The sequence below is a fragment of the Cryptomeria japonica genome, chromosome 1 (genome assembly GCF_030272615.1).
Source record: "Cryptomeria japonica chromosome 1, Sugi_1.0, whole genome shotgun sequence".
Lineage (NCBI taxonomy): Eukaryota > Viridiplantae > Streptophyta > Pinopsida > Cupressales > Cupressaceae > Cryptomeria > Cryptomeria japonica.
Window position 1 is genome coordinate 541,001,853 of NC_081405.1, and position 10,838 is coordinate 541,012,690.

A 10,838-nucleotide genomic window follows, 5' to 3' on the forward strand; every position below is an offset into this window, starting at 1 on the left:
CACAAAATTGTTTACAATTGATAGGTCTTTTTGACACTTTTAAGCTTTCTTTGTAAGGCATAGGAAGAAGAAAGTTTTATTAGAAGTACCTTACATACATGAAGAAAGGCTTCTCGTTGATTTAATTAGATGCTTGACTAGTCTCATTTTTGTCCTTCAAAATGTAATAGTTTAGTAGGCATTCCTCTCTTCTTCAATGCAATAGCATCCACAATTCCCATTGCTCTAGTATCAAGTGTATTGTCAACACACCCCATAAAAATTATTGCATTTTGCTTCTTATTCAGTGTTGAAGAAATCTTTCATGGGAATAAATTTATAATACCAATCATGCCTCAAATGTCAAGACACCACTGATGGGTCGATAGCATTCCATACAAAACTAGTATGTTAGATGCCAAAATACTCATCAAAACATGTATTTGATTTTCTTTGACCAATCGAAAAGTGAAGTGTTTAGTCATTCCAACTCTGCAAACTAAAGTTGTATCATGAATAGGTAGACTTTCCTACTAGTTCTTGAACACGCTAGTCTAAATTGCTTCATAACCAACAGAAATAACATACTATCTATGGACCTAGAAGCCATGATGCAATCTCAAATTCACATTGAAAGGTGGGTATGACTAAGGAAACCAATTTTACTGAGAATCCAGGGTGTTTCTCTTCAACTAAGTGGCTCTAGGAAGATTTCTTTCGTCTAGAGTTCTCTGATTACTTCATCCATGCTGATTTAGCTAGCCTTCTAGCTAACATAATTGAACTATTGTAGCTCGTTCTTGCAGCATGTAGAAGAGTTTGTGCTTTTTCCTTCTAGCTGACAAAATTGAACTATTGTAACTCATTCTTGAAGTAGGCAAAGAGAGCTTGTGTTTTTTTCTTCTTCACCCATATACCAAAATGTAGCTTTAAACTATTCCAATGCTTGATTGGAGGAGAAATTTTCTTTTGGGAGACTACCTTTTGAGTTGTGTTCTGAAGCCACTTATGTACCCTATTATTTGATGATTTTTGTTCTCTCTGAATGTGTAAATATGGCTATCCATTGTAATAATTTGACAAATTCTAAAAAAAATCCACCGAGTTGTTTGCCAACAAGGGAGCAGAGTTTTCACTCTCATGACCTATACTTTCTGCTTTGGACAAGACCTGGATCTTTTTGGGGAATATATACAATGACTAATAGTGGAATTTGTCAATATGAGCTGGACAAAGGTAAAGGGATGTCCTCCATTATTCATATTTTATGTAATTAGCATATTTATATATTTTTTTAAATATGTCTAGAGATATTCATTTTCAAAAGAATGGTTGATTTCTCAAATACAAGCACACACCCAAAAAGACCCATACAATTACAAATCTGGCAAAACAAATTTGTGAACTTCTATCTTCCATCTGCATTTTCATCCACCATGTCATACACTACAAATTTCATTCAGATCAGCCATATTCCTTTTGACAAATAAACTGAGAAAACAAATAGAGAGAATGAGATGGTTTGTAACATAATACAAGAGAGCAATTATAAAACTGGAATAAATGAAATTGTTTCTTCTTTGTATCCAGTGGAATTCTCATTTATATAGAGAACCCACATAATAAAATTGAAAATCTTTAAACCTTAACACACATTTTGAAAACATGCTGCAAATTGAAAGAAATCTGCATATAGAAACTTAAATAATAAAATTGAAAATCTTTAAACCTTAACACACTTTTTGAAGACATGCTGCAGATTAAAAGAAATCTGCACAAGCCTGAACAAAAACATCTGAATTAAACTTTATCATCAATATATGGAAATTTTAAATAGGAGCTTTGGTCTTGTCTGCATAAGTCTAAATTCATGCTACAGAACTAAGAAGAATTTCACAAACCAATGAATGGTTGAAATGGACAAACACATGATATAGCAAATTGTCTGAGGCAAAAGCATGACAGTTGTGAATGGTAGAAAGATAGACAAGAAGAAATGGACAAACACATGATATAGCAAATTGTCTGTTGCACTTTGACAGTACTTACATCCAAGCTCAACTGAATCAGACCGTCATCAACTAAACCCAAAATCATTTTGCAGGTCAGATTATTTGTCTCTCTTACATACAAAGGGTAGGCTCAAAAGATACAATCCAACTCCCACTTTCACAAAAGGGTTTCAAAATGACAAACAGCACCAAGATTGCAATCCAACTCCCACTTTCACAAAAGGGTTTCAAAATGACAAAAGGGTAGGCTCAAAAGATACACATTCTATGATATTTTTGCGCTGCCGCAAAGCAAGAGCATCGTCTAGTCGATGAGTGGACCAATGTCTGTTCCCCATATGGTAAACTGTCACAGAATTGTAACCAGATGTAAACCATACTACACCACTGCTTGCTGATACATTCCAGAAAGTGTGAATTTCATGTGATAAATCTAATTCCTGTTCTCGTGTCCACAGCTTATGTTCTGTATCCAATTTCCAGAACACAAAATGCCCATCGCCCTGACCTCCATCCCATCTGTACTCAACTGTACGATAGTAGTCATGGGTGGAACTTGCTGCCAATACAAATTTGTTTTCCTCATAGGTGGAATCAGAAGCACAAACTAATATATTTCCCTCCCATTCAATGAGGCAATGTGGATAACCTACTGAGGCAGGAATGAAAATAGAAAAACACCATTGGTCTTGATTCACATCATAACCTATAATCATGTATAAAGAATCACTGCCATCTCTAAACCAGGCCTCTACATCTCTAAACCAGGCATCTACATCTTCAATTTCGGCTATAGCAATGAAATAAATGACACCGTTCAAAAAAAGGGGATTCTTAACATGATAAAAAGAGAATGAAGCAATAGAGAGCAGTAGAGGCGGACCCTTATGCCACGAATTGGTTTGGAAATCAAACACCAGGGTACATGCTAGCTTCTCATCATCAGAGAAGCCTGCCATCACCAATTTTCCAGTATTATGTGTATAACAAATGCCAACAAAAGATCTTATGAAATCAGGCACTTCAAAAGATACTGACAATTTTCTTAAAAACTTTGTTACAGGGTTGTACACCCAAAACACTGGGAAATCCGTAAGCTCATTTGGACAAGAGAAGCACATGAGCCCATTTGATGCAGAAACTAGCTTTAAATCCGTATTTAGAAAAGAACTGTCTAAGCCCTCCCAAGAAAAAGGAACAATTGAAAGATTACCCGTTTGGGGATTGTAGGAGCGGAATTGAAAGGTTTCCCGCATCATTCCTCTGACTGAGTTGTACTCATGGAAATAAAAGATCGATTCTGGTTGAGAATTCTTGTAATGGGTATCTGCAAAAGATGGGTCAAAAATCATTGTGCGCCATCTCTGTACCACTGTACACATCTTCAGCACATCTCTTGTTGAAACCCTCGAAAGTATTTGAGTGATAAGCCCCTCGCAGTATTCCACCTGCTCTGCACTGCTTCCCGCTGTCAGTCTGGGAATGTTCGCCATTTTCAAATGCGGGGCTTCTTCAATTGGAAAGAGGGAAGAAGTGCGCTCAAATAACCCCAAATGGGAATTACAATTTTTTGAAATTTGCAAGTGCCGCGGTTTATTAACAATTTATGTGATCAACATAATTGTTGAATCTTGTTTATCTCCATGTCATTGATTTGGATTATATTTATGTCATGTAAGTAAAGCTTGTAATTACACATTAACAAGAATAATTGTCAAAGATAATATGGCTTCAATAATGATAGTATCATGATTTTAAGCTTAGACAAAATTGACCACTTAATTGATTAGAGCTTTGTAATTTGTACACACTCAGATTAAATCAATGCACAACAAAAATTTAATAAACATTTATTTATTAACAAAGACCAGTTGTAGCTTGTTTGAATTGAACAATAACAATTCAAACTATAAATACCCCCCAAAAAAATCAAAATTATATATGATAAAAATTAAGCTTACATGCAATAATTAACTTCTAAGTTCTTTACTTGGCTTAGATCAAATACTGTTTGACAACTAAGTGTTCATTAACTTCCAAGTTCTCCCAAGATCTTCAACAAATCAATTCACACACATTTATGAAAATGATGAGTTATTTTTTTTGGAGTTGGGAGAACACAAGAAGTTGGGAGAACATAAGAAGTCCAAAACATGAATAGTGAAGTGTCTTACTAGCTTCATAGAAAATTGTGAAGAATAAATGGTTTGTTATGAAGTGTCTATACAAATAATGCACTGGGCAAAAATAAGTAAATGTCTAAATGTCTTGTGGGCAAGAATATGAAAGTAAGAAAAGTTCTTGAATATTCTATTTTGTTTGCATACATAGATATTTGGAAGAACACTAATTTGAGGTTTTTGAAAGTTCTTATGTTTTTTTATTCTTGAAATTTAAATGCATTCAATAAAACATTTATTTGTCATTTAGTTTTAAAATTCATATATCAACTTCACCATATCTAAGTATTATATATGAAATGTTTAATCAATTTATTTTACATTTAAAAGATATGATATTTGGTATGACTTAAAATGGTTGGATGATAAAACTATAGCATCTCAACTCATGAGTCATATGGAGCTAAATTTATGAACTACTCTATGCTAAATAGACTATTACTTCATGTAACCAAATAAATGGTAAGAGATATGATGCTTAAAAATGTGCTTTTACAAAGCTAGATTCTTGGGTGAGATAAAATCGCTAAAACTTATTGGCTTTTACATCTTTCCTCTTTCCTTTTCTTTATTTATTAATGAATTATTATCTAAGTTATTCTCATCTTTCATTGTAATTCCTTCCTTCATCCTACATGGAGGTGGTATCCAATTCTCGTGCATTTATCTTCAAATGTTTTATTCATCTTCATTTCTATTTCATCTAACTTTTAATGTTAATGTTAGTTTATTAATTAATACATCCATTAACAATGTTGTTCCATAAAAATATTATCTATATAGACTATTATTTTGAAAATCACTATAGGCATCCCACTAACTGCTACATTAATATTCTATAACACAAACTTAACTTTGGATCATGACCATCCATGCGCAAAATGAAGTCAAAAAATAGATTTTAAAATAATTCCTGCATGTAATTAGTACATATTAAATAGTGTTATAAATAAATTTCAATAGTAAAACATGTTAAGACTTTAGACCTTTAAATGGACATTGTACCATGTCACCTAACGTTCTAGTTACCAAGTCCATTCTAGCTCTTATCCCTTACAACTTAGTGTTGGATTCCCCTTGTATTTTGATTCTTGATCTCTTTCGATCTTGGATGTTACCATTATTCCACCTTTCCAATTGAGCATAAACTTATGAATGAAAATTGAACTTTGGAACTAAGTTCCTGGTCCATATTTCCCTTTGTGCCTTGATCTCTTGTTCTTAGTTCCTCCCCACTAGTCATTTAGCCCACAAAGAAATTGTGAACCTTGACACCCAAGGTTCTAGGTTCCACTTCCTCCTTGAACCCCACAAGTTGACATTGTTTCTAATTCCCTTATTCAAACCCTTCTTTGACAATTTCTTATTCCAATGTCCTCTTAGACTATAGGAGCTCATTCAAACCTTTCACCTCACCCATTTTTGTCTACATTCCTCCTTCTTTCTTACATCTAACTTGTAGTCCTTTTAACATGGTTTTCTCAAGTCTATTCTAGACCCCGACTCCTACCAAGCATTAGAATGTCTAAAATTTCGCACCAAAACATGCTCACTTCACCTCCTCTTCCACATTTTTTTAATGTTATTAATGACTAGAGCTACTACAAATTGAAGGATGATGAATATCCATACTCTGTGTGTATGCAAGGTGCCAGGCCCTTCCCCAATTACTTTATAGTGGTAGCCTGATGTAGGAGCATCCCCGATTCACAACAATCTTGTATCAACAAAAAACATTTTCTTTTTTGTTTTTTTTTTTGTTTGCAATTTCAGTGTTCCTTTCTGTGTGTCCTAGTTTTGGCTCATCGGATCCTATGGAGTTGAATTCTACTTGAAGACTTGATCATCTTTCCTTCTTTCAAACCACATTTCATTTGGATCACTTTCTGACAAGATATCGCTACCGGTTCCCATGACAATTTCTTGTTACCGGTTGCCTGAGACCTATTCTGGTGATCTACCAGAACCCATTCCAAAGCTTGCGGAGCCTTGGACGTTGATCTCGATGTTTCTTGGTGTGTGGCTGACCTTCTACGTTTCATCCTTTGGATTTTTTGGAGGAATCTCTTGGCAATGGTCGACCTTGTTCATTTTTCATGTTAGGTCTTGTTCTTCGGGTTTTGATCCCTTTTGGGCCAACTAGATCCTTTGGATTGATATATATATATATATATATATATATATATATATATATATATATATATATATATATATATATATATATATATATATATATATATATATATATATATATATATATGTAAGCATGCTTTAGAATGTAATCAATAAACAATCAATTGAAGATCAATTAGGATCAATCAGAGATAGACTATGCCTAGAAGATAGATCTTTTGATTCAAGGTCTCGGTATGACCTATTCTACCAAGTCTGTGTGTTGGTATGTTGTAACATGGTTGTTACCGGTTGGATGTAATCAAATTTCATGCAATAAAACTATATGTTCTGCATTGCCTCCATCATGTCTGTGTGTTTCTGTTGTGTTTACTCTTGCTGACCGGTTTGGACTAATCTCCTTGAGGTCCCAACTCACCGGTGACTGCTTCAAGTGGTATCAGAGCGAAGTTTCATTCTGGAGGTTGCGTGTCCTGAATTTTTGTTGTAGGGTGGCGGATTGTGGATCCGATCTGCAATTGCAGAGGACTAGCGTGGATCAATGGCACGAAGAGGAACTAGGAATGGTGGACTGCGTGGGAATGCAGACCCTATTGTGATGGAGATGTTGTGAGGAATAGCAGCCCGGTTAGAAGTCATGGAGACAACCCAGAGAAGAGGCCGACATATTGAAGATGTAAGTGAAGATGAAGGAGAAGAAGCCCCAATAGAACAAGTGAACCTACCGACAGTTGATCCAGATGAAGAAATGTTTTTAAGGGTTTTGAGTAGGGCAAACACTAAACCTTATTTTACCCCACCAAAATATGATGGGAAGTTAGATTTAGATGAATTGATGGATTGGATCTCGAAGATGGAGAAGTATTTTGATTTTGAAAGAACTGCATAAGAGAGGAAGGTGAAGTATGCATGTACCCGGTTGAAAGGTCATGCATCTCTTCAGTGGGAGCACTTGCAAGTTGATAGACAAAGAAGAGGTACATAAAAGATTAAGACATGGGATCAAATGATTGCAAAGTTAAAATAAAAGTTTGTCCCGGTGAATTATCAAGTGGATTTGTTCTGTAAGTTACAGAATCTCAGACAAAAGGAATCTAGTGTGAAGGAGTACACCAAAGCATTTTGCAATTTGAACATCAGATTGATGAAGTTGAACAAATTGCAAGATATTTGAATGGATTGTAAATGTCTATACAAGATGAACTTAGTATGATCAAATTGGAGAGTGTTGAAGAGGCTTACCAATATGCAATAAAGGTTGAAGAGAAATTGAATAAAAGACATGAGCAGAGACATAGAGGTAGAGGTGGAGGGTTTACCAGAGGAAAATTTCAAGGAGGAAGATGAACTAGTACAAATCAGAACAAGGACAAGGAAGTGAGAAAAAAAGGTAATTCATACCGGAAGGATGATAGAAATTTCTACCGGAGGAGAGAACTAGATGGTTACTAGAATGAGAACTTTGGAAGACAAGACAAGAGGACATTTAGAAGAACCTGCTTTAAGTGTGGAGGAGATGGACACCGTGCATTTGAATGTAAGAAGACAAAGGCTACCAGAAGAGCAGCAGTGGTGGAAGAAAACCCCACTAGATCAGACAATAAACCAAAAGATGGAGAACTGTTGATGATGAGGAGAGCTTTGTGTCATACCAGAGGAGATGAAGAACCCTTGTAGAGGAAGAACCTGTTCAAGACCATATGTAAGCTATCTGGTAAGTGTTGTAAAGTTGTTATTGATAGTGGTAGTTCAGGTAATCTTGTTTCAGAAGAGATGGTGAATAAGTTGAAATTGGAGATATTGAAACACCCTAAGCCTTATTAAATAACATGGATTCAAGATGAACATAAGCTATTAGTAAGTGAACAATGTTTGGTAAAATCAAAAATTGGAAATTATCATGATGAAGTTTTGTGTGATATTATGCCTATGGATATTTGTCATTTTTTGTTGGGAAAACCTTGGCAGTTTGATAGACAGGCAATACATGATGGGAGGAAGGATACATACACTATTATGGCCAATGGGATGAAGCAAACCTTGTTACCTTTGGAGGAACCTCTGAAGAATGAAGTCTGTACGAATGCCATAATTTGTTTAGTAGATGGAAGGAAATTCATGGATGGACTGAGACATGAGAATGTGTGTTTTCCCTTAATTCCTAAGAAGTCTGAAAGACCAGAATCAGATGGAGAACACCCAACAGAGATAAGAGACTTGTTGACAGAATATGAGGATATCATTTCAGATAATGTACCTGATGGATTGCCACCTATTATAAGTATTAGTCATTGCATGGACTTGGATCCTGGAGATAGTTTGCCTAACAAACTTGCACACTGGTTGACACCGACAGAGAATGAAGAACTGAATAGACAAGTGCAGGAGTTGTTGGAGAAAGGTTTGATTAGCGAGAGTCGAAGCCCTTATGCAGTACCAACTATATTAGCACCTAAGAAGAATGGAGATAGAGGATGTGTACTGATTCAAGAGCAATAAACAAGATCATAGTGAAATATCGGTTTCCTTTTCCTAGGATTGGATGACATACTGGATTGTTGGAGTGCAGCAAAATACTTTACAAAGATAGATTTGAAGAGTGGATATCATAAGATCGGGATCAGAGAAGGTATGCGTGGAAGACAACGTTTAAGACAAATGAAGGACTATATGAATGGTTGGTTTTTCCTTTTGGATTGACTAATGCACTGAGTACTTTCATGAGGCTGATGAATGAAGTATTAAAGAAATTCTTGGGTAAGTTTGTTATTGTGTGTTTGGATGACATTCTAATTTTTAGTAGAAAAAAGAAGAGCATTTGTTGCAGTTAAGACAAGTTTTGCATAGGTTGAGAGAAGAAAAGTTGATGATCAATATCAAGAAGTGCACTTTCATGAAGAATTAGTTAGTCTATTTAGGATTTATGATACCTGAGGATGGTTTGAAGATGGACCCTGAGAAAGTGAAAGCCATTATTGAGTGGCCTACACTGGAAAGCATTAGAGAGGTAAGATGATTTCGTGGATTGGATAGTTTTATCGGAAGTTTATCAGAAATTTCAGTTTAGTTTGTAACCCTATGAATGAGACCATCATAGGAGATCAGAAGGAATTCAAGTGGACCACCAGAGAAAACAAAAGTTTTAAATTGTTGAAGTAGAAAGTGACTGAGCATCTTGTGTTGGCTTTACCAGATTTCAATAAGGTATTCCAAGTGGATTGTGATGCAAGTGGAACAAAAATAGGAACAGTTTTCAGTCAAGAAGGGAGAGCAGTAGCATATTTTAGTGAGAAATTGAATGATGCCTGAAAGAAATATTTAGTGTATGATCAAGAATTTTATGCCATAATTCAAGCCTTGAAGAAATTGAGACATTACTTATTGCCTAAGGAGTTTGTGTTGTATACAAATCATCAAGCTTTACAATATTTGAATAGTCAGAGACATATGAGATGGGTAGAATTCTTCTAGAGTTACAACTTTGTGTTGAAGCATAGAATTGGGAAATATAACAAAGTTTTTGATGCATTGAGTAGGAGAAGGAATTTGCTGACAGAGATGAGGGTGACAGTATTAGGTTTTGAAGATTTGAAGACCTTGTATGGTGAAGACCTAGATTTTGTAGAACCTTGGAAAGCATGTAGAGAACCGGTTATGGTTGATAGAAGAAAATGGTTGGATTATTTCATTTAGGATGGGATGTTATTCAAGGGAGTTCAGTTATGCATACCTAAGAGTTCCATGAGAGAGAACCTGATAAAAGAGAAGCATAGTGGAGGTTTAGCTAGATATTTTGGCATTGATAAAACAGTTGCATTGGTGAGTGAGTAGTACTTTTGGCCCTAGATTCATAAGGATGTTAAGAGATATGTGCAGAGTTGTAGAGTTTGTATAGTTGCAAAAGGTAGTAGTCAAAATTGATAGTTCTGATACTAAATATGATTAGTATAGATGCCAAGCTAACAATATGAGAGGGGGGGGTGAATCATTCAAACTTAATCTTCAATAAAAACAACAGATTCAACCTAGGTAACCTTATCAGAAAAATAGTAATGCATGCAGACCCATAAATAGATAAGATCACAAATATATAACACTAGATTTAATGTGGAAACCCAAATAGGGAAAAACCACTATGGGATTTTAGACCCACTAAGAAATATACTCTTCTAGAGTATGCTCGGTTAAAAGCAAATCCTGTTAAAGATTACAAATACATTGCTAGATGTGACCCGGTTAAGGGATTTCCCTAAGATCCGTTAGGATCTTCACCTTGTTAGAAGTGACCTTGTTAAAGGATTTCAAACACTCAATAAGAATGTCACCTTGCTAGAGGATTTTACAAATAAGACTGTTAAGTCCACTTGGTTAAGAAATTTTTTGCTACTTCTCAAAATAACTGTAATAAAAATATGTCTGCAACTTCACATTTAAAAATGTTGAAGCAGATTCTTATTTGCTCAATACAATCAATTCATAGGACTTATCTTGTTCCTTTGCTGGGCTCTATACTCTGTTATCAAAACAGGTCTTC

The 10,838-nt window shown here is 35.2% G+C and overlaps 1 protein-coding gene across 1 annotated transcript; it reads right to left on the reverse strand.

Moving 5' to 3' along the window:
- Positions 1-1,775: 1,775 nt before the first annotated feature.
- Positions 1,776-3,590, reverse strand: LOC131044937 (uncharacterized). The gene is made up of 2 exons (XM_057978418.2): positions 3,205-3,590; positions 1,776-2,943 (listed from the first exon to the last, which is right to left on the reverse strand). The coding sequence occupies exons 1-2, from the start codon at positions 3,482-3,484 to the stop codon at positions 2,219-2,221; spliced, it is 1,005 nt and encodes a 334-aa protein (XP_057834401.2). The 5' UTR covers positions 3,485-3,590; the 3' UTR covers positions 1,776-2,218.
- Positions 3,591-10,838: the final 7,248 nt, after the last annotated feature.

Coding starts and splice junctions, on each gene's coding strand:
- LOC131044937 (XM_057978418.2), bottom strand. CDS start 3,484: ATGGCGAACATTCCCAGACTGACAGCGGGAAGCAGTGCAGAGCAGGTG. Junction 2,944..3,204: donor CTCCTACAATCCCCAAACGG/GTAATCTTTCAA, acceptor TGGTGATGGCAG/GCTTCTCTGATGATGAGAAG.